Source organism: Empidonax traillii, unplaced genomic scaffold (genome assembly GCF_003031625.1).
Source record: "Empidonax traillii isolate 1590-97213 ecotype Southwest subspecies unplaced genomic scaffold, ASM303162v1 scaffold166:size2381449, whole genome shotgun sequence".
NCBI lineage: Eukaryota > Metazoa > Chordata > Aves > Passeriformes > Tyrannidae > Empidonax > Empidonax traillii.
In genome coordinates this window covers 205,448-230,071 of record NW_020955359.1, presented here as the reverse complement: position 1 = coordinate 230,071, position 24,624 = coordinate 205,448, and the positions used below count along the sequence as shown (strand labels likewise).

Genomic DNA, 24,624 nt, shown 5'->3' with positions numbered 1-24,624 from the left:
ATGGAAAAAGTTTCAGTTACGCAGAAGACCTTAAAATTTCTTTTTGTTTAAAAGGAAAAAAAAAAAAAAGAAAATCCAAGAACAAAGCGGTACCGAAGGCTGAGTATGTGGTGGTTTTCATCAAGCCTAATTCAAGATGCTTGAGATGTTTTTGAAAGTTCAATCTTGGCACTAACAGCTGAGAATGTAGTGATAAAAGTCATAAGACTCATGATGCAGAATCCAATTTATTGGTCCCCACCCTGGACTCAGATGTCTTTGAAAATTTATAAAGATTACAGTAACATTTAATTTCTAAAACTATGTTGAGAATGTTTGAAAAAATAAAAAGGAAAGATGATCATTTAGATAAACTGCAACACGTGATCCCCTGGACTGTGCTTACACAGGCACAGCAGTGGATCTGGAGCACAAGTCAGAACTAATCCTCCAGCTCCAAAGCTGTATTTTCACCCATCACTCTGCAGCTGTTAATAATGATTTGTAATGGAAAAAAAGACAATTGCAAGTTGGCAATTTTTCTGTGATCATATAAATTTTTTTCTTTTCTTGTTTGTTTTTTTTTTTTTTTTCTTTCTTTCTTTCTTTTTTTAAGGAGAGGAGAAATCTTCTATGGGTTCTGCAATCTTCCTGGTTTTCTTTTTCTCTGTTTAGCCTTTTTCTAGTTACTTGTGAAGAACATGGGAGCATTTTTATTGCTGTTATTCTCTAAATCATATTTTAAAACTCCATTAACAGCTTATGGTATTTCTTTCTCTGCCCCACTTCCCCTTCTTTTTTTTTTTTTTACCTAAAAGTCTCAAGTCTGGTTTTGCTGCAGGACTACTCAGAGGCTTTATTTTTTAACTGGTGACAGCCTTTTCTCCAGGTTTTTAAGGCATCCCATAGTTAAAAATAGAAATTTTGGACTTGAATATCTGAACGGCTAGCAAAAGACACCAACAGAATAATTTATATCTAATTCTCTGTAATTCTTTCCTAACTCAGGTCTTCATAGTCTAATGCTTGTATGTTCCCATATTTCTGTTCTTAAATTGCCTAAATGCCATTCAGATATATTCAAATTAATTCTTAGTCTTTCTGTCAAAATATGAGGAAAGCAATGGTGCATTGCATAAACAAATCCTGCTAGAGATCTTTCAGCCCTCTTTTCCCATATCCATCACTGGATGTTGGTGTTTGGGAGTATCCTTTATGTCAGCTCTTGCCTCCTTAATCTGATCCTAAGTGAATTAAAAAATGTCCTGAAATTTTCAGTTCTTTACAGTCACGAAGAGAAGACTAAGCATTTTACAAACTCTGCTTGTGGTTTGGAGAATTAGGTTTGTCCCGTCACATTTATACATCCGTTTTGCAGAAGCCTCTTCTGCTTAGTGATCCTCTGACAGCTCCATTTCAGATTCATGAGTTGCAGGAGTGTCTATGGGCATTATTTCCATTTTATTATTTGTTTGTTTGTTTAGTAGATCTTTATTCAGTACATCATTTTCCTATTACTAGTGACTGAATATTTCCTGAAGCGAAAGGTTTCACTAGTAGTTGTGTACGGGCAGACTCCCAATTGTAAGAGGCTAAAATTATAAACCCTTTATAAAAAACTGTGCCTTTAAAAGTCAGGTCTTATTTCAGAAAGATTGCTGGTGGCTCCAATTTCATGTTCAGGCTTCTTTGGCATTTCATTGGGAGGCTAGGGCGAAACTCCTTTCTATATATATATTTTACTCTAAGCCCCTGCTAATAAGTTATTCCAATAGATTTTCTTTAATGGATTTTCATCTTCTTATAGTCCAAGTCTATAGAATCTTTCATTACTGTGTTCAGCTGTTTAAATTACTAAATGTAATTCGTAAGAGTTCCATGAAGAAGCACTCTCTGTAAAGACTGGGGGGGTATAAACCTTTCATAAGCTGCTGTCACAAGCCAGTTGTGTTATATAGTAGTGTATAAAGTAGGTCATAGTTTTTTCACAGTTATGCTGAAACAACCAAGTGTCAAACCAGAACATCAGTCCTGTACATTGAGATGAGGGAAAATAGTGCCTGCTATCCAAAATAGATGGTAAAGATGTTTGAGCTTAATGCATATATAAATAGGACAAAGGCCAGTCCTCAGACAGCTAATAGGAGTTCTGCAGATTTTTGAATATTCCACTCCCAGGAGCAAGTGAACAGTAAATCCAGATACATTCCAGTGCTTCCTTTAGCCATCATCTGTGCCTCAACCCTGCAACACATACCTGATAAACTATGGCAAACGAGCTGCACCTCCGAGGAACGAGGCAGACCAAGGAGTAGATGACCTTACTGTTAGCAGGAGCAGCAAGTCAAAAATAACAGTTAACAGTTGTGCTCCTCAAGAGCAACCCCCACCTCATTTCCAAGGAAATTAGTCCCCACTAGTGCTTATTATTGCAGTGGTGGCTATAGTGTCCTATGATTTAGAACATCCATGTGACTAAAGGATAGTTTAGTCAGGTTTGTTCACTATTAAAAATAAGAGTAATGAGTAAGGAGACTGAAACATAGTGCCAACAAAACCACATGACCTATACAGGTAAAAGCCTTAATACTAGAAATAAGTAAGATGTGAGATTTTTTTTTTTGGTAACATACACTGTAACAACACTTAAGGGCCTCAGTTCCTCTGTGTCTTAGGACTGAAAACAGGAGCTAATGTTTTAAAACCATATGAAATACTGTGAGCACACTGCCAGTGAGCATGAGCGTGTTACTTCTACTTTAATGTTACACCTCTTTAAACCAGTGATTATGTATTCTCTGTAGATAGTTTTCACACATTCAGTTACACAAACATCTTGGGATTTAAGGTGTTTGTCATTTCCCTGGGAGCTGAATCCAGCCTCCTGTGAGAACAGTTTTCTTGGCATTGCCCCCAGACTGGCAGCAGTGCACAGTTGCAATCCTGTGGCATCCTCCGAAGTTTGTTCTGCCCGGTTATGTCCATAGCCTTTTCCCAGCATGCAGGAAATCTCAGTGAAGAAAAAGAAATGTTCTCCTTTGCATTGGAATCTGAGTTCTGCACGGGTAGGGATTTGCCAGCATAACTGCACGCAGTGACAGGGGACATAAAGGGATAATGTGGGAATGATGCTGCTAAACTTTGACTTTTATTACTTTTTTAAATGCAACTGAAAATAGAAATTGGTCTTTGTCTCGCTCTGTTGAAGGAATTACAGGACTCCTAAGACTGAAATGGTTAAAATTCAGCACAGGAATGGCATGGTTGTAAGCCTGGTTGTTGGTGTTGACATTTACACTGGTCATTGCTTTTAAATATGTGTTGTCTGAAAGAATTGGCCTGGATTATCAGCTAGTGGAACTTGTTCTGAACATCTTCCTTAGGCATTTCAAAGTATTTTAAGCAAGTTAGTTCAGTTTGATGTGTCACATCCTGAAAAATACATTTTTCCAATGGAAATTTCTAGTGAAAATACTTAGCCAGGCACTTCTTTTCCCATCTTTCCAGCTTATCTGAATCCTGAGGACATCTTAGTTTTCTATCTGCATAGGAAGCAAGTATATGTCAGGAACTATTTAAATAACTGCTTGAAATTCATATTCCTGCTGACAACCTGTGCTTCCTGGTTAGTGTGATGTGATTTGAAATTGTTATGCTTAAGTAACACAGGTTATGATAAGACATGGACACTCCTGACTAAAACCACTGCTAGCAGAAACCTAAAACACCTCCTTGCTTTAATGGAAAAGTGTGTGTGTGAGCCCCGAGGTTTTTGAATATGTTGCAATGTTTATGAAATATTTGCAAAGGCCAGCCTCATCACATCAAGGAATATTAGAAAAAATTCAATGCACTAGACAGTACTTTGTATATAGGATATCCATAGTCCTATGGGGTATTGAATCCACTCTTGATTTTTCCCCTCACCAGCTGTACAAGCAGAAGCCCTAAAATCCAGAAGGGTCTTGTGCCAGGAAGGCACTGGGCATGTATTGCCTTGAACATTGTAGGACATGAGGTGTATCCTGCCACTGCAGTCATATTTGGGGTTTCTTTCCTCCTCATACATCACTTCTCTTGTTTTCTGTGACCTGAGACCTTCCAGGTTGGTAGCACACTGAGCACCTAAAGTTAACACATGGGCCTGTTGCATCTCAGTACTCTGGGTATTTACCAAGACGATTTTGTTTGCTGGTTTTCAGCTGCATGCCTTGGTAGGGTAACTAAGCCCTCCTGAAACTGTGTGTACAAAAGGGGATTTTTTGGGCTTATTTGGGGTTCTTTGCCTCTAGCATAACTTTTACCTATAAATCTCCCCATAAATTTGATGTGAAAGGTGTATAGTACACATACATCTTCTGAAGAGCAGGGAGTAGAAAAACAGATTTTTTAAGTTAGAAGGCAGTTTGTAAAATTCTAAAATATTAAAACCAGAAAACGATAGCTGAAATCACAGGAGTAGAATGAGGAACCAGACTGTTGTATCAGCAGAAGAAAAACATTAGGTTAATCTGTATTACAGCACTCCGAAAGAATACAGAGCTTTGAAAACAGCTTTCACTAGGGGGTGGGACATTTTACTTTTATGTAGAGCTTTTGTTCATTTAGAATTGTTTACTCCAGCAAGCAACCCTGTGCTCTTTGTTTGACTGATTTTTTCCCATTTGGCAGAGCCTTTGCAATCACATGGATAACATTCTTCTTTCCACTGAGACATAGAAAAACTATTCTTTATTGACCTTGCTTGTTGTCCTAAATGACAAAAATATATTTATATACTAGGTGAACTGTATGACTTCATCCCTGACTTTTAATTGAAAATTCTTCAAAGCAAAAAACCTCAAAGAGCTGCTTTCATTCTTTTTTTTTTGAAGAATCCAGTGACTTCTTACTAGCAAACAGCTCTGCCCTCAGCTTCAGATGCACAACTCCCACAGCTGGCACGGAGAACTACGTGCAAGTATCCCAGTGCTGAAGCTGTGTCAAAACAAAAAAAAAGCGCCATGCAAAGAAGAAATAAGCTTTTTGGGTTGAGTGGGGGATTTTTGTTTATTTATTGAACAACAGAGTATTTGCTGTGGAAGTATGGATGTTTACTTTTTTATTTCTATGCCTGTTGATGATTTTTTTTTTTCTATGGTTGCAGTGGGAAGAACCTTGGAAGACTTGGAAGAACATACCCCAAATCATCCAATATGTCAACTTTAGTTCCCTCACTAACATTGCAAAACACAAAGCTCATGGACTAAACTGTGTGATACTGATTTAGAAACTCTCTTAGCACTGTAGTTTTACTTTCACATTGTAAATCAAAGGGAGATTATATAAGGATCTAGCATGCCAAGACAAAATTCAGTCCCAGTCTAAGTGAACACAATTCTGTTAAAACAGATGGTTTTGGGCACGTTTAGCCAAAAACGTTGAGTCTGTGTTTATCTTGTTTTCCTGAATGCTCACTTAAAACCTTTCCTGACAGGAACAAAACTCTGGATTAAATAAATGGGATTACACCCACACGTAGGCAAGTGTTAAAGCTAAGGCAAACATCTTCATTTGGCATAAACTGGACTTCACTGCCTGGTGCAGAGCTGTGACAGTTGACACAAACCCAGGCCCAGTTCAGAATGGTCTGATTTGCAGAAACACTGTCCCTGCAATTCCAGTGGAAGGCAATGAGAGCTGGGGTTGCTCTGCATTTCTGAAGGGGAAAAAAGCCAAAGACCGTTTTTTTACCACTTAGCACATGAACTGAGAAAGTGTAGAATTAAGATCCCAGTGACAGCATTTTCACAAATCTTACACATGGTACTTACCTGTATTAGGTCCAGTAAAACTCAGACTGGGCCCTCTGCTAAGGAGCTCTCATCATTTTTTTAACTTAGTCCTTTGAGCATAGTCTTATTTAAGCCTTTACAATTTTACAATTGATATTTGCAGTTCTTCTACTACTTTGATATAAGTCAAAGATCTAGTTGTTTCAAACAAACACATGATAGAACATGGATAAGAGCACTTGCTGTGGCTCCATATGGATTTCTTCCATCACTTACACAGACTTTGTCTTCACTGTTATACCAGTACCCACTCCTCGTTTTTTTTTTCCTGAGTGGTGACAGTTCTTGCACCAGATCTGGGAAATCAAACCATTTGAAGAAAAAGCCATCTCCAACCCCAGCTGTATGATCCTATCCCTTCCTTTTCCCAAGCATGAGCAATTGAGGCAGGATAGGAAGCTGCTGAGCCAACTGGAAAAAAAAAAAAAAAAATCACTAGTCTGTTAAGAGTTTGGCTGTTCATCTCTTTGACTGGCTCACTGTGGGTTTGATAGGTGCCAGAGCTAAGGGTAAGCACGGGAATGTGGCCAAAGGTGGAGGAATGTGGCCTCTAGAAGCCTGTTTCCTTCAGTTTACCTGAGCTTACACTGAAGAACTGCCCCAAAGGACAATGCCGTCTGTAGCACCGTTAGTTCACTGGAATGGAAAATCTTCAGGTGGATTTTAAGAGCGACTTAACACAAACATTGTAAGTAAATAGTAAAGCCTTTATTCTCGTTAAGAACAGCATTTTGAAAATAAAACATTTGCCCATGCTTTACAACCTTTGTAGTTTTGTATACTTATGTACAGTCATCATGGTACACATTGATTGTCTTGAAAATCCTTTAAAGATGTACTTAATAAGATACCAGTATGCAACAATCAGCGGAAAAAAGGGTACGTTATAAAACACACGTTAATACATTTAATAAATATATATTATCTATCAAAAATGAGCTTTAGCTCTCATCAATTAATAAAAAGCACCTGCTTTGCAATCCTGTAAGTTGGTAGAATAGTCCAATTGTTTTATTATAAAAGCTACAATGCTCCCTTTTGTATGGCCTTTGGTTAAATCCAAGGCATCGAGCTCAAACAAAGCCAACCAAGATGCCTGTGTTTAGATTAAAAGCTGAAACAGCTCGTTCTATAGTAGTCATGTACCTTGTTTATATAAACAGTTGTATGTCTTGAGAGTGTTCTGAAGATGCTACATATTTTCTGGCAAGCGTCAAACACCCTCAACTCATCTGAAAGCAGGACAGGATCTGTAAAGAATGGCTTTGAACTCTTTTCCAGCCATTGATCAAAAGCCAGTCATTATAAATCTTGGTTTTGGTAATAGTTTTTTCAGATGCTTTGTGATTTCATTTTTCTGCATGGAAACACCATGAGCACATAACCATCAAGGGACAACACAGTAGCTTTTATAGTATAAAAGCTAATTATAATTAGGAGAACTGCGAAAGGCTTGTGCTTACTTACTTATTATGTTGTTCACAGATGCTCTACATTCTAGAAAACTTTCAAAAAAGGCAAAAGTAAATACTGTAACAAAAATATAAGTTAACATAAAGGTGCCTTTCTTCAATTACAGTTTTATTTGGGGCGTTTTACATCACAGACTAGTTTACAAAAAAAAAAAAAGTTGCTTATTACTAATTGTATAAAGTTGGAAAATAAAGACCCTCCTAATCTATTGCCACACTTTCACCACCACACGTTATACCCAATCCTGCTAATTTTTAGTTTTGTGAATAGTCCACATGACTAACCCAGTGAGACTAGTCATGTGAGGAGCAGTTTGTAGGATCTGGCCTTATCTTTGCTTAAGGCCTCAAATTCCAAACAACTTCATCAGAAGCAGGATTGGGAACTCTATTTATCAATTCAGTCACATCTAGAAAAAGAAAAAAAAAGTTCCTTAAGATAACTATATCTTGTACAGATTTTGTCCAAGGTCTGTAAAATGTGTATTATACTTCTTAAGTCTTGGTTGTAGCATGATAAATTTTTAAAAAGAAAGCTGTCCTACCATTTGTGCCATGGTCATCTTATATGTTTTTATGACAGAGTTTTATGAGGGATTTTTTTAATTGGTTTTTAAAAGCAAAATTCTGCAGGCTAGTGATGGGTAATTTTTTTATTTTTATTTTTCCAAATTAAGCATAATAATGGGTAGCTATCATTATCTCAAATAGTCTTATTTGATCAAAGCTCTGCCTAAAACAAGCAAAATGTATTTCTAAGTCGCTGGATAGCATGCAATATCCACCCCTACCCTACTTGGTTACTAAGGCCATCTAGTTACATACCAAATGAAATAAAGGATCCCTAAAACAAGCACATGCTTCCTTTGCCTCGAGGAGGGAAGGGCAGGGGGGAGCAAATGTACTCCTTCACTCATGCATGACAGGAAAACATTGCTTCTGGAGGAGAAGGGCTTTGAAATAAAACCCCATAAGATGATCATGGCAAGAATGGCAATATATATTTTTCCATATATATATATACATATATCTGTGTGCAACACTTAGGGACTGGTCTTGCAGCCTCTGTACCTGTATGTAGACCTACTGGTGCCGATGGGACTACTCGTGGGAGTACAAGTCTGCAGGACTAGGTTCCTAATTCAGTAGAAATGGAGGTACATGAAGAATCAGGAAGACTCTTGAAAAATAAAAAGCTTGTCTTTCTTTTGCAGTACACAGCAAGTAACTTCTCTCTGTGAAGCTACTAAGCTATTCAGTTATTTGTACATTTTATTTCTTTTTTTTTTTTTAGTTTGAAAATATATATTTTTATTACAGCATATGCAAAGTTTAATTGTTATATGTTTCCTATGCCTTCAAGTAAAAACAATTAGCTTTTAGTATCGAGGAAAGCTAAGATTAACATTGGCCAAACAGTGAGGATACAATGATGTTTTCAATGTCCGATATGTATTAAATGTTAAAGAAAGGAATGATTGCTTCAACATAATGAAAAACCATGGCACAAAAAATGGGCGATGGGAACCTTTTAAATAACCTGGAGAAAACAAAGATAAAAAGGTTTGAGAAAGTCTGCCTTATATCAACTCAAGAAAATGGATGGGGAGGGGAGGAGTTGGGAAGAAACCACCTTAAATAAACAAAAACAACAACAAACCACCTCCAGCACGGAGATTCTACTCTCTAGGCACTAAAATGCACAACCACATTTAAATGCACAAACAACTGCAGTCAAGGGGACTACTCATACGAACAGGGACTGGAAAGGGAGGTCTCGACCCTACTCTGCTGCTGAGTGTCTCCCAGGGGTGGGCAATGCTCCCCGGCTGCCCCCGCTCCCGCCTGGCCATCAGCCCGGCCCGAGGGTGGGCAGGGCAGCAGCGCTGCCTTTCAGCCAACAGCACAACCACCTGCTGCTGCAAACGCCCCTCACGTCCCCTCCCAGCTAAGCCTTTGCCAAAGGACATCCCTGCAAGGTCTCACTGAGCGGCTTCGCCCGCAGGAGATGTGGGAGCGCAGCTCTTTGCTCGCCACCGGGGCTGAGGCCGGAACAACACGGAATCCATCCCGCGAGGCCGAGGATGGCTGCCTCTGCGCTGGACCTTGCACTTTCCCTCTCTGCCTCAAGAAGCTCCATAACTCACGTGAAACATGCCTAGACCTTTCATCCCTCCAGAACTGCACCTCCTAGACCAGCTTGTTGAAGAGCAGTGTATCAGCCTACGGCGTAATGGGAATTGAGTTGCCACGGAGTGACGATGCTTGACTACACATGATGCTACGTGACTGCACAGTACAGCTACAGAATGAGCAAACAAGGTACTTCTCATGACGTTTGAAATGAAGGGAAAAGGAGCAAAATGGAAAGAAGTCCTGCGTGGCAATCTCTTGTGGCAACATGAATTAAGTTTAGGTGAGAGGAGGGTATTTTGCAAGCAACTGGCAACCACCAAAAACAGGCTTGCCCGGCACACAAGTTACAGACGAGAATATCTTACATTGCAGAATACAATATCCCCTCTTCCAATTTAAGGTGTGCCTACTTCAATTTTAAGTTAGATTCAGCTTCAGTTTTACAATTTTGTTTTTGCAATTCTCAGTTCAATGGTGTTCACATTTAGACAAAATCCTCTGTAGGATTTTGGAAGATCCTGGATGTTTTGTTGCTTTGTTCTGGTACTGTTATGGATTCCTTCCCTCAAAGACACACTGCCAGGGAACAACATCTGCAACAAGGATTCTTACTCTCTACAGCCTACAGCCTTTCACCAGAGGTGTCGTCCAGTGTAACTTGGCGGAGCAGTTGGTATCTGGAAATAAGGATAACAAACCCATAACTGAGAGATCTAGACTGTTCAAAAGTCAGTGTTATCATGCTACATGTACATGACAGCTTTCCAGATGGTAGTTCTACAGCAAAGTGATACAAAGAGACTCATCTTCCACCCACAAAGTGCATTAATCACTATCTGATATTCTTCGTTGAGCTTTGTATCCACCTCAGAGCAAAGAAAAACAAACAAAAAAAACCCCCAAACCACATTCTCAAGCTTCTCATCCTTAAACTGCCTTTTCCCTGAGCTGCACATTCTGGTATCAGAAAACAGGCGGAGGTAAATCCCAACATCAGAAGGATGCAATCCATTACTGACACAGAGCAAAGCCTTTTCATTTTACTCAAGTTGGCATGTTTCACATTGTCTTACCCCCACAGGAGAATTCTTTTATCTAGTCCCTCCTGTTCACTATAATCAACCAAACCTTTACTTATTTAAAAACAAAACCAGACCTGCAATCAGTTCACGTTATTTGATTTTAAATGTAGAGGTTGAGTTATGGAATCAGCTCATGATTCAAACGAAAGAAAACCCAACTCACATGAGTATAAACTGGCCCATGAGTAGATTTTTAAGAAGCATGTAGATATGCATGAAAAATGTGGGGATGAAAATTCTTCTTTTTAAACAGTATGCCTGCTATATGAAAATGTCTTAAGTGTGAATTACACATGATGTGAAAAACATTCAGAAAATCCGTTTGGCATCAGACCGCTAAACCATTCTTACAACAACCAGGGTGCAGAAAAACAGGTCTATCAAAGAACTGCATGCCAAACTATTGTCTAAGGAAGAAAAATCAATGCTATTAACATTAAAATATTCTATATTCCTCTTTTATGAATCCCTTTTCAAGAGATGTACAAATCTGTAAGTTACAAAGAATTAGATACATTTTACAAGAAAGTGGAAGATGTGAGAGATCACCACTATCTGCAACAATTATTCCTATTTAAAGCAATGCACTGGTCTGTAAACATTTCTGTGACTCACATGATCTTGAAAAATATCAGGTTAGAAATGGTGTCACTTAATAGTTATGTTAAATATCTTAACACAAATTAGATTTGAAAGGGCCATTGAACATGCAGTCTCACAAAAAAACTTGGTTCACTCAAGCTGCACTGCATAATGTGAATGGCCAAGTAAAGAAATGCAAAATACTTGTTAATTACATATTTTCTAGAGGGAAAGGAAGCATTACATGCATACTTGCTGCCCGAATTTTCATTTATAGCTCTCCTCTTGCTGTGAATAAGCTAAGAGCAGGTTTTTCAATTAGTAGTGGTTGTATATATCAGTGCATATCAAAGATCTCTTAAATCATCACATTTTGATACTTACAGTCCCACCATTTAGCACAACTGCCATCTCAGTTGGCTGATAAACATTGCTTCTAAAAGGAGCACTAGGTCGGCTTCCCAAACTGCCGTTTCGAAATCCTGCCGTTCTTAGTGCTGTTCAGAAAAGAGAGAGCGCTCTTAGAACACAATCAAAGCTGTGAAGTCACAAAGAATCTTCCTTTCAGCTTAGTTATTGGGAACTTTGCCCCTGATTTTAACTTTCGTGTTGCCATGCCAGTTTTCACGTTGCTTTGGAACAGCTGTTTCTGTTCTGTAGTTGGGAATGGATCTCGGAAGAATCAGATTTACATAAAATTAACTGTTTGCTGTGGAACAGGAAAAAATTGAATGGAACGAAATTTTTGAAGCTTGCTTAGTCTCATATCAATGGGAGCTCAATATCTTCAGTCACTGAAACTCTAATGTATCTTGCACAGTGCATTTTCCAAAGGGCTTACTGTGTTGGTCTGGATACTGTGGGGTTAAGTGAAATGTATTACAATTTGCTCTCTATCAAATTCAGTGGACAGAGATCCAAAGCCTTGCTCGAGCCAGTAAGCATGCTCACAGCCCCCTGAGCATTACTTCAGCATGACTAGCATATAAGGATTTTCCAGATGTTTCAGATTATATTTACTCTGAGAAACTAGAAAGATGGAGTAAATATTGCTTTCCAATAGCTTAAACAGGGCAAATGACTGAGGCAAAAGAGAAGATACCGATTGTCCTTCTGAATGTTTATACCAGGAAAACATCAGTCTCCCCATTAATTTTAGCACAAGTTTGGGTTCTGAATGAGGGATATGCATAGTGAGGGATATGCTGCTTTCTCTCTTCACCAGGGATGGACACACACAAACTCCCTCTTTAATTTTGGGGGTAAATAATGGCTTCACTGAGTTCAGATGTGGCCAGGGAACAGAGCTCATTTATCCACACAATGTGCGTGGTTACAACGGGCAATACTCATCTGTCAGCTGGTAAATAGAAACATGCCCAGTTCAGGCACCTGGGGCAAGAATTTCTCTTAGATTTAATTCAAATTACAATTCTGTGCTCTCTGGCTGAAATCGTGAATGAGCTCAAGTTTACGAGAATTACAGCACAGACTTTAATAAAGCCAGGATTTAATACAGTTGCTCTGTGTAGAACAAGATTTAAATGGATCCTACTGCCATATGCTGTCCTCTATCCACTGCTACTCCTCTCTTTGGGAGCTGTGCACCAAGAGGAAGAACAGTATTGATTTAGCATGGAAATTTAGAAATTCCATCCTGCAAATGCTCAGTTGTTGACTTCAGAGACACACAGACCCTCATTTGCTCTATATTTTAAAATTACATATTCTTGCAGAACACTGAGAGAACAAATGATGAAAATACCTAAGCTGGAATTAAGTACTTTTTATTTTATATTTAACCATCTCAAGGTCAGTAGCACTTTTTTGCTGCTGTCATTTGACTACATCTCGTGTATTAAACACAAATGATTGCACTGGTATTTGATAGTACATATAAATAAAAATTTATAATACATACTATCTATATTTACACATCTGCACAAAATATTTACATAAAAAGGTTAATTTCAAAGCTATCCTAAAGAGCCAAGAAATTCAATTTCATATTGCTAAATTTCCCTTCCCTATTATTGCAAAGAATCTGAAATTTTTTAAAGATGAGAATCTGTGATAAAGCTGGTGGACGAAACACTCATTTTGGATTTTTTTTCTCATACCAGTTTTACCATTTTTCCTTGTACTTTTCCCATTACCGTTAAATACATGCTCTTGCATAGGGTATGTATAGGTAAAAAAAAGCAGTGCCAAGAAGATCTGAGCAAGTGTGTCAAAATCTCCTTTTAACACTTATTTTAAATTTTGTTAACTTTGCTTTTAGGCATGGGCTGAAATGGTGTCTTGTAGTACTAGAAGTTATTAAATGAAATTCAAGGAGTGCTGGACTTGCTGGGGCTTGGGTTTCCTGACAGCTGTAGCATTCTACATTTCACATCCAGATTTTTCATGTATAAGGCAAATTCTCTTTGCCTACAGAGGTTGCCCTGCTAGTGTGCGCTGCACCTCCAGAAAGCACTGAGAACTGGCCTTTGTCCAGGGTTTCTAAATACTTTACTAACATTTTTAAAAGACACAGCTACGAAAATAACTCTTTTAAATAGATATTTCAACCTAGTATATGAATATTAAAATCCCAGATTAGTGTGGTGTTTAAATGATATTTAAAATACTAACTTTAAAATAGTTGTGCTTTATTCATGCTTAACGTTATTCCTGGAATAGAACAGCTCTTGTTGTGATGTGTAACTTGAAGCTGCATCTTTGCTAAGAAAGAAGGAAGGAAACTAGGAGGACATAAGCTTGTTTGAACCTATAGTTTAAAGGTTGTTCAGATTCTTAAAATGCCACTTAAAATCTTAAAAAAGAGCAAATTTATGGAATTGTCTTATATGAGTATTAATGGAAATGACAGGAATTAATGGGGAATATGTTTGTCCAGGCATGTTTTCTATTTCAAGCTGACTATTTACTGAAAGAAGTATTACAGTCAGGGAACTAAGAGGTGTTTTCTGCTTATCTTGTCTTCTAAAATTTCACAACAAGTAGATCTTCTACTCTTAAACATTATTCCCAGGTATAATTGAAGAAAGTACCCTTCTATTAATTTCTAAACTCTTAACGATGAATTCTCCAATTGAGGTTAATTAAATGGATGAAAGAAGAGAAAATTCTCTAAGTACCTGCAGAGAGCCAATTGCTAATAGACTCCAGGTGCTTTACCACTGACAACCATCAGCTGATGTCAGTGATCCAACTTAAACTGACATTTCAGCAGCTGCAATACGTGACTTGATTATTATTTCCTTTAGTATTAAGTCTCTCCCATAATAATAAGTTTTGTCTCCAAACACTGTTGTCCCAAGTCTGTGCCTAAAGAACTGCTGCAAAGGAATAGCAACTCTGTTTTGATTTATTAAAAATTCCCTCAAGCCATGGGACTAGGAATGACATGCATCTATTGAGATAAATATTAATAAGGGCATCAGATAAGGAAATCAATTTTGTATTGTACTAAGATTCAGATAGATTAAAACAGAACATAAATTGCAGTATAATAGACACTATAATGATTTTACAGCTATCATACATCTATCCGTTTCACTGAAAAACTTAATTACTGAATGATTAGATCAAAAAGGAGTTTCCAGTTCTTTTTTCTAAACGCATGCATGAATTGGAATTACACAGACTGAAAGATCCAATTTTGTTCTTAGATCTGCCCTGGTCAGAAATAGCTCACTGCAGTTACCTTACTATGAAATTAATGTAATGGGGGATGGAGGACAGTTAAAAAACCCAAAAACATCCCCAGAAAAAGAGTGCTTTTAACAGTCCACAGTTCAGCTGCCTCTGTTGTTCTGGAACACCAGTAATAGCAACCATTCTTTCATCCATTTGATTTTTGGTTTACCACTGCCCTTTGTGATATCTGTTCACAGAACTTAACTCCCTTCTGTTCATAACTTCCATACTAGAAGGAGACTTTTAAAGTTACTGCTAAAAAACTTGAAGAAAAAATGCCTTCCTGACCTGCCATTGTGCCAAACAAGAGTGCTATTTTCTTCCGTGTCTGGTCTGTACCCAGCAGAAACATCAAACCCAGAGGAAATCAAAGACACATAAAGACAAAGGGAAAGGTGAAGTGCCTGGACAATGTGCCCTAAGCCTTCTTCTGGGGGCTGCCAAAGCAACGTGGCAGCTCCTGGCTGGGATACCAGGCCAGTATTCTTTTCAATTAGAGTGAACAAAAATCAGAGTGACCAGTAATGAAATCCTTTACCCAAGTGTGGGACAGCACCAGAGCACAACCCGCCCTCTCCACAACCCCCTCGGGCTCCTGCTTCCCCCTGCCTGGTCAGGGAGTAACTCGTGCACTCCTGACACGGGTTAGACATTCAGCAATGGTTTGGATCCTTTAAGCACCCAGTTGTTGCTGATCCTTTCAGCAATCACTCAAAAACAGTTTCTCTGGAAATATTAATGATGTGTCTTCACGCATCCATCTGTGACAAGGAAAGTAAATTACCTCGAAACCTCTGTGAAACCTCAGAGGTGAAAGCCTTCAGAACAAAGGCTGTCTTTGAACTCGTCTATAAGCCACTTGGCATTTTTCCCCCACAGTGACACGAAGTGGCACTAAATTAATTTTAATGGAAATATAATTAATCATAATTATTTTGTTGCTCAAGAGGCTGAGCATTTTGTAACACAGACCACTTACTTTATTTTTTTTCTTGGGTTTGGGGAAAATATTTTGTATTAAATGTTGTTACCTGCTAATGACAAAAAATGTCATTTAAACAATCTAAAATAGGGCTTTGCATTTGTTCAGTTTTTCAAAGAAAAAACAACATGCAGAAGAATCATTCTAACTTAACACATGCATTTTCTGCATTTCCCCCCCTCATTAGGTGATTTCTTAATGTAAAAGGAAACAATATGTAATATGTAAAATACGGCATTTCTAATGACCCTTGTTTTGAACACCTGAAAAAGGCCTCATACAGACACTTTTCTTGACTACTACAGAAAAATACAGTCCTCCATAGCAAATTCCTACCTGCATTATGTTCATCCATTGAAAAGGCTTTATTTTCCATGTAGCTGCGAGGAAGCTGGATATCTTCCTCAAAAGCAGTTTCGCGCATCCTCGGCTGTGAAGTATCAAAATAATTGGGAGTGTTTTCCTGCTGTGATGGAAGGATGGTACAGTGGACCTCTGGGATGGCATGAAAAATTACGAACACCCAACCACTGGACACCAGTGCAATAGCCAGAGTGGGGTCACTCCATTTGTCTCTCCTCTGTAGCTCGGCGTTCCCGAAGAGGTACATAGTCATCCAGGCCACCCAAATCAGAACGGAAAAGAAAAGGGTTATAATGAGGCATACTCCGTTTTTCTTCCATTTCTTAAACTTTCCACAGAGAGTGAAAAACGAGAATCCCATGGTAAACACCATCAGGAACATAACGTAAATCGAAGCCATAGCAAAATCCATCGGCTCGTAGCTGCAGGCCAGCTTGTTATCTCTGACAATTGTCAGTATCAACCACTCGGTTGCGATGATGACCTGCACGAGCATCAGGCAGATCGCCACCCCAGCTAGATGCCAGCCAGATGGACTCTTCCCATGGCGAACTAGTCTGCGAAGTCTCCAGGCTTGAGCTAGCAAGCACGAGAAGCACAAAGCAAAGATAACTCCCCACAGAAACCTTCGGGTGGAGCACACCATTTCATCTTCTTGTATGATGAAAGCAAACGTCAGCCCAAACAGTCCCAGAGTCCCAAAGAGAAAGAGGAAGTGCATTCCCAGGGGGCTCTTCTTCTCTTTGTCCTTGATGAAGGGCAGCCTCACCAGCAAAATCAGCATCAGCAGCAGTGTGGTCAGCACACCTGCCCCTGCAACCGCCTCCAGCACGATCCCCCAGATGGCATCCAGGTCACACAGGTAAATGTACTGAGGGAGGAGATCCAGTCCGCACCCCCTGGGCGTGCTGGAGTTTTCCGAAGAGCCATAGCTGATCACGAAGAGGAGGAAGAAACCGATGGCTGGGTAGGTTTTCATTTTTCTGTCTGAGACAACAAAGTATTTGTTTAGCTGGAGCTCACTTTGGAGGATTTCACAGCAACTGGAAGCAGAGCTCGTTCCAGCAGCCCGTGTTTACTGTTTTCGCACTGAATTTGCCTGGCACAGCCTGCCCCCAGCCCCCTTCCCTGCCCTCCCAGAAGCTGCTTTTGCCTGTTGTACTTAGAATGCAAACTGACTCATTACTCTGTTTGCACAGATTGAGAACAGCATTGCCAAACTCTGCCCCTGCAAATATCCCAAAGCACAGCCAGAAGAAATTATGTAGCCTGGTGCAAAATAATACATTATACACAGTACTTAGATACTTACTACCTGTTCAAACTTAATACCCCATTCAAATTCAGGTGCTTAAAGTATGTGCAAGTTGCACTGGGCCTGATGCAAGTGTAAACTATACCAAAATTAGATTGTTCCACAGCCTTGTTCCTTTCACTGGAACAAAGGAAGAGTAAAAAAAAAAAAATTTTTTTTAAATTATTACTTAAAGGATAAATCAGTCCAAGGAAAATAAACATTGTACTTTTTAAAAAAAAAGAAAATCTTGTTTTCATGCTTGGTCAATAAATAGTTATAATATTCACTTCTTTCATCCTCTTCCAAAGCCCAGGTATTAGACAGCACTTGCAAATGGGAATGGTTGCCTAGAAAAATCCCATATTCTGTGACAATGGTGCACACATGCAGTGTCATCAATCACTTAGTCAAAAATCAATGTCTCATTGTGCTTCTTAGCAAGTCCAAAGCCATACAAAGGACACAAATAACAAAAAACAGAGCATCACATTCCCGGATTCAGAGAGTAAACAATGGTAAACTCTTCAGGAACACAACACATCCCACTTGACCACCAGGACCAAAAGCCTGGACAAATCCCAATTTAGTTTTAGGAAGAACACAGGTTAGGTGCTTTAAAAATACATACGTTATAGCACTTGTTTATATTAAGCAAAGAAAGGCGAAGGAGATTGTTAAAAATAAAACTTTTAACTGTCCAGCGTGCCTGGGCAAGAGCTGCCCCGTAAGGGCAGTGGAGTAAACACTGTGAGAAGCAGCTCTGAAACCTGACACTGGTAACCTTCACCTGCAGTCAGTGCTGCAGTTCCAGCAGGATCCTGCCCACTGATGTGAGCAATGTGCAAGGGTGGAAGCGCTCAGAGCAAGACTCCCACCTGTGTGGTGTGACCACACGAACAAACCCACCACATAAACAGGCAGCCATGTCACTCACTGCCAGTCACTGCTCATGTGACACGTTTAGGATACCAAGCGAAAAGCAGAGAAGCTGTCAATGGCCCTTTTGTACAATAGACAACAGCCCTACATGGTTACCTGTCCAATGATACTTCACAGATCAGAACTGCATTTAATGAAAACTTCAAAAACTCTGATGAGAGTTGAAAATGGTTTAAAGTAACAGTGCAGTGTTGTTGTGTTGAGCACAACTGGTCATTACCAACATGAAAACTATATACATAGACTGTACAAAACTGTACAGGGTCTCTTACAGCTGAGAACTATGGATTTTCTTCCTGTGCATTACAGTCGTGTGATGACCAAAGTTAAATCTTGAGGATCTCTGTGGTCAAACTAATGTTTCACTGCATAGTGACCAATGGCCATTTTCAGCCTCTGCCAGCAGACAGATGATGGAGATTGTAATGTTTCCTATTAGAGGCACCAAGACAGCAAATGTGCTAATATAAATGCATAATGACTCTGTGGTCTTCACTCACACAACAGACAAAACATCCTATTACAAACCTTCATCTCAGAAGTGGGAGCTGTGACAAATAATGTGATCTGGGCTTGAACAAACAGGACAAGTGTAATCGACAATCTCTGCTTGCCCACAGAAATTACCGTATCTTTGCACTGGTGAAAGGGCTGCAATGTTCTAATGATGCAATGTCCTGCACCTGATGACAAATGCTTTGAGATTTCTACATATCTTTAATTTACTTTATGGTGAATTGGTAGAACATATACTTGTTTATATCTTATTTGTAAAATAGGTATCTCAATGACTGTCTCAACACTCGTTAAAAACACTGACTTTACAGGCAGAAAACTAATCATCAGTGAAATATATTCAGTTTTGTATTGAATATGGTTACACTCAATAAATCTCCTTGCCTCATGAGTACATCATTAACTAGAAGGAAACATTCTGAAGGTAGTTCTGCAACTCCTTCTTCAACTGGCGAATTTACTCTAGAGTATCTGAAATGTCCTAAAAAGTGTGAAATGGTCAGTGCCTGCTGACACAAGGAGAGGCAATCCACTGGGACCTACTAAGGCAATGCTGCAAACCATGGTACTATTTCGAGGAGGAGGAGGTCATGTGGAAAATGATTCAAAATTCATTCTAAATGTCACCCAAACTGGAAACAATAAACAGCCCTTAAGTGAGGGTCATGTTAATTTTCCACTATCCCATCACTTACAAATTATGATAAGCATGGACTAAATTGCTTTCAATACTAGCTTTGTTCACTAGCTACTCTCCAAAAACCTGGGGGGTGATGAATTAAGTGCAAGTCTCCCCAGTTCTAATATATTTTCCATTTTTCTGGTTACTTTATTCATGTCATGTAACTCTCATGTGATTGAGCTATTCTAGGACAGTCTGTTTCCATGGAGATTGTGCTGCATGGGTAAGCAGTCATATTGTCAGCCCATCATTTGTTTCCTCTTCCTATCTGGAAGTGTTTGGGTGGGGGGGAGGGAGGGTTAATGATTTTGAGTATTTCCCCCTCCACGAAAATTTCCCCTTTTGGAAAAGGGAAATTAAGCTGTGACAAAACATATTGAGAATTCAGATAAAAATGTATTTTGAAATGCAGAGATGTTCAACTCAAGGAGTTTTCTCAAGTTACTTCCAACTGTGAAATTACTTTTGGGAAAGTTGATGGAGATAAACAATGGTCCTCTTTGGTTCTGGACTGCTATAGCACTGACCAAGAAACCTCTAGGAGTGCTGACAGGTACTCCTGGTGTGAAATCATTTCCTACCAAATGTCAGTAAGTCCCACTGAACCTGCCTGGACCAAAGCTTGCAAGCAGGGCTTGAAGTCTCAGAAGGAGAAATCTTTTCCTCCCCACTGGTATGAATAAAGTAGTTTGTTTCCAACCTGTTTACCAGGTATTTCTGCCTGACTGGGTAAAAACTGGCAATAATGATCAACCCCCCGTGATGACACCAATAAAAAAAACCCCTTTCTAGCATTGGTGCTCAGCACTGAACACAGACAGTTGTAAAAACAAGGGAAAACACAGCATTACGACATACAAGTTTTGGAAGGGAATACCACAACTTCAGCTAAAACAACAGACTAAATAATTTGAAGGGAAAACTATGAAGTTTTTTTTTTCCAGAAAAGTTACTTTGGAAAAAAAGAAATCTATCAATATGGGTGTTGTATTCAAATAGTGTCTTCCTCAAGCCTGGGCAGTGTGTAGGATGGCAGAGTCCTGTGTCTCTTGAAATTTTGTAGTAAAATCTGTATGCACATTCTTGCTGGTGGTTACCTAAATCAGTTACTGTAGAGGAGGAGTATTTTTACCTCTTTATGTTTAGATTAGCTCTTACCACAGTTATGCAACCTCACGGTAGTAACAATAGCACTCTTTTTGGCTGGCACTTCGTTTCTATTGCCAGAGAACTACAGCAATTGTAATACAGGAATGCCACAGAAACATTCCAGCACAGATACAGTAAGTGGCACCGATACAGCCCCCACATAGCTGAATGAACTGTTCATACAGAAGGAAATCAACTTGAGATTTCCATCCCCTTCCCTTCCCCCTCCTCTCCCTGATCCCTCTCTAAAATTTTATTTCGGTAAAGCTATTAAGGTAAAATCCCTAAACCTCGAGCAACCAAAGGCACTTTAAATGAATCAATGAGCCTTATACATTTCAGGCAAAAGCAGCAAACAATTAGCAGGACAGGTCTCAATGACAGCTGTAATAACTCCACCGAGTGCAGTCCCCTACATTACATTATCTGGCGTAGAATCACTACAGAAATTGCAGACACAAAGCTGCCCCAGCAGGTATGAAGTACAATTACAAGCAACTAAGCAGAAACAGAAAATCTCACAGTTGTCATCAAAAAGTTGTCATGGTTAAAAATCAATGAGGCTTTCCATAACTAAAGTCTTCTGATCAAAGCTTGCAAATGCGTGGTCAAAAAGATATTCCTGTATGCTGCTACACAATATGTATAGAGAACAAATCTGTAATCGTGTGAAGATTTAGGGTTAGGCTATTCATGGTTAGATGTTTTACCTGTTCCCATATCCCAGTGCTAGTCAACAGACACAGGAAGACGCATCCAATCACAGAGAAGAAAAACAATCTAGTAAATATAAGCAATAGTAGCACAAATAGTAACCTGCCTGCCACACAGACACAACACTGGTTCACTGTGCAATTTCCAAAAGAAAACCGCCCCCACCATGAAGTGTTGTGGAGATACGCTAGTGAGTGAGGAATTAATCACAACACGGGATCTCTGCCAGCTGCTTTTGATCAGATCAGAAGAATGAGCTTCAGGACTGATAACAGAGCAGCAACAGCCAAGTTGAGATCAGACTACTCAAGAGATGTGTGTTTTTCCAGAATAATAATTAATAGTGCAATTGTGCTTTGTAGGCAAAAATACAGCAGTGATTTTGACAGCCCCTGCATTAGACACACATCGTGCTCTGTAGAGCCTCACGGTTACAGAAAGCAAGACCCCACTCCAAAAACGACACGTAGAATAAGTGCTGTTTTCATTTAGAAACATTTTGCAATGCTGAAGATAATATGAAATGATCTTGCTAATGTTCTAGGTGCTCACAATTCCCTTCGGTCAGATTCTGTGAATCGCCTGTGCCTGGATACTCCTGACCATAGTGCCTAGTGTAGATTTCACGACGGATAGCAATCAATGGCAGTAATTAATGTTTTTATTTTCTTTGCTAATTCTCAGACTGTTTCTATTCATTTCACAGCCTTCTAACAGATGGGTTCTGTCACCTGATTTCTCCTGATGCAGCGAGAGGACACCTCAACCCCGATATTCCCTGCTGGTAAAGCAGCAAGCGTATCCCCGATAAACGCACTCCGTGCTAGCGCTGAGCACCAACCTGGGTGTTTGGGTTCAGCGCGCAGGAAATCCTGTTAGCCTTGGGATAAACATTAGGGCAGGTGTAAACAAAGGGTTCACATAAGTGCTAAATCCAATCACTGCGTGGCTTCGCGGAGAGGTAACACGGAGACAGGGCTTTTATTAACTAGAGAGAAAACTGCTCCGCACCCGCGCCCAGCCGGGGCTCCCGCCGACCCCGGGACCGGACAGTGGCGGCGAGGGGCCAACAGAAGGCTCTTCCCCCTCGGCCTGTACCCCGCTACTCCTGCCCTTGAGCTCCCGCTGGGGAATGCGATGAAGTGCCGGGCTGGGCTGCAACTCCCCCGCGAGTGCGGTGCGAGGCCGAGAAGCCCCTCCGTGCGGCCGCTCCGCCGCTGCCTCTCCGGGCTCCCCTTAATCCGCCTGCAACCTCCGCCTCCTCCTCCTCCTCCCCGGACGATGCCTACCCCGCTCCAGCCTCCTCTCTTTTGTCCCTTCGCTCATTTCTCTCTTCGGTTTCTTTTCCCCGTCTCTCCCTCCCCCGCCTGTCCCCACTCTCCCAACTCCACTATCCTCCTCGCCAGCTTTCCGCCCTGCTCCCCGCCGCGCAGCGCAGCCCCTTGCTCCAGCCCCCCCCTCATCCTGCCCTATATCCCGTCTAATCTCCCCTGGACTCCTATATCCAGCCTGTTGTCTGCTGGCGGCCACCGGGCTAATTCTGTGGGCAGCGCAGGGCGCAGAGCCGGGCGAGCGGCTCCGCTGTGCCTCCCCCCCCCCCCCCCCCCCCCCCCCCTCCCCAGCCCGCAGCGCTGCCCCGGGGGCAGCGCCCCGGACCCGGCTCCGGTGTCCCCCCCGCCCGCCGCCGGCTCACCCGCTGTCTTGCCGCGGCCGAGGGCGGCGGGGCAGCTCTGTCCGCCAGCCCGCCGCAAGTCACATCCCGGCCCCGGCGGCGCGGCGGCCCCGCGGCGGGGAGCGAGCGCAGCGCCGACCCGCCCCGCGGCGGCTCATGGAGCGCCCGGCCCCGGGCAGCGCCGTGCGGGGTGCGGTGTCCGCCGCGCTCTGCGCCCGCCGCTCCGCCGCGCCACGGCCCCGCGGACAGCCCCCTCCCACCGCCCCGCCCTCCCGCCACGGCGCGCATCGCATCGGATCGGATCGGCCCGGGGGGGATGAGCTCGCCCGGCACGGCGCGGCTCTGCCCGGTTTGAGCCGGGCCGGTTCGGCGGCGTCGAGCTCCGTCTGCTCGGCGAGACCGGGCGTACCCCGGGGACAGCGCACCCCCCCGACCCCGGGGCGCTGCTCGGCACCCGGGGCAGAAGAGCACAGCCGCACGGCGCGCTCGGACACTCGCACGCACACCGATAGCCACACACGCGTTCACACACCCTCGCTCCGCAGGTACAGCCGGGCACACATCGCCGCCGTGAGCGCTCGGGGGGACACACACATGGCCGCAGCTCTACGTGCTCAGGTGACGTGACGGCAGGACAGAGCGCAGGGCAGAGCGGGCACACAGCACACACACGGGCCTTTTCAACCGGTTAGAGCCCATCTGTGTGACACATCCATGACCAGCAGCCGCGCCGTGTTGTGCATCCCTGGGTTGTGCTTTCACGTAAACTGTGACAAAAATCTGGGCAGGTACAGCCAACATAGAGTCACCAGCGAGGAGTGACCTGTGTGTGCCCTTCCTCAGCGCAGGCAGAACCCTGCCCTTCTTGCCAGGTTTCCATATCCAGAGCCTTCCAAAAGGAAGCATCTGCCCTGAAACGTGCACTCTTCAGCACAGCAGAACTGTAACCTTTAGACAGACTCTTCCTAATATGCATGGGCTTATTTATCTGTCATTTATGATGCCTTGGGGGGTTACCTGAACTTCTCAGCGCGGCTGACATGGAGTAAATCGGATGGTGGGATTGGGCTGTAATTGCCTGCATTTAGGCGGGCATCAGGACGAGAAAAGCTGAGGCAGAGGAACAATTTCACATTTCTGCTTTTTTCTCTCTCAATTTCTCTACCTTGCTGATTCCAGATTGTAGGCACTGGCTTTATTTGAGTCACACATAGGCAATATACCCTTACCCTGCATCAGTCAATAGCTACGTGCTGTTCAAAGTTAAGCAGGATAATTTTACAAAAACTGAGGTGGTGAGAGGTGAAGCTGCTGTGAACTGCCCAAGGTCACTCAGCAGTCTGGCAGGAAAGTAGAAAACACTGATTCACCAGATCAGTCTGTACCCCCCCTCCGGCTTGGGAGCCTGAGCCAAGCACCCAAATACTACAGTAGCAAGTAAAGACCTTTTTGTGTATAAATAAACACACAGAGTTCTCTGTGCCATGCTGGATACAGAGAGGTAGATCAGGGGGGAGGATGAA

General features: G+C 41.6%; 2 protein-coding genes across 3 annotated transcripts in view; one reads left to right on the top strand and one right to left on the bottom strand.

Moving 5' to 3' along the window:
* Nucleotides 1-22,262, top strand: part of IQCK (IQ motif containing K) — a 48,937-nt gene extending 26,675 nt beyond the window's left edge. The window contains exon 8 of the mRNA XM_027885398.1: nt 22,136-22,262. Within this exon, the coding sequence (XP_027741199.1) occupies nt 22,136-22,143 (8 nt within the window). The 3' untranslated portion in view covers nt 22,144-22,262. The remainder of the gene's footprint in view (nt 1-22,135) is intronic.
* GPRC5B (G protein-coupled receptor class C group 5 member B) lies at nt 6,500-23,233 on the bottom strand. 2 transcript variants are annotated; one of them, XM_027885397.1, is made up of 4 exons: nt 23,123-23,233; nt 16,106-17,115; nt 11,470-11,582; nt 6,500-7,695 (listed from the first exon to the last, which is right to left on the bottom strand). In XM_027885397.1, exons 2-4 carry the CDS (start codon nt 17,109-17,111, stop codon nt 7,690-7,692), a joined length of 1,125 nt encoding a protein of 374 aa, XP_027741198.1. In that variant the 5' UTR covers nt 17,112-17,115; nt 23,123-23,233; the 3' UTR covers nt 6,500-7,689. The 2 variants fall into 2 exon arrangements, with proteins under 2 accessions (XP_027741198.1, XP_027741197.1); XM_027885396.1 differs by lacking the exon at nt 6,500-7,695 and adding an exon at nt 10,014-10,098.
* Between the last annotated feature and the right edge of the window lie 1,391 nt (nt 23,234-24,624).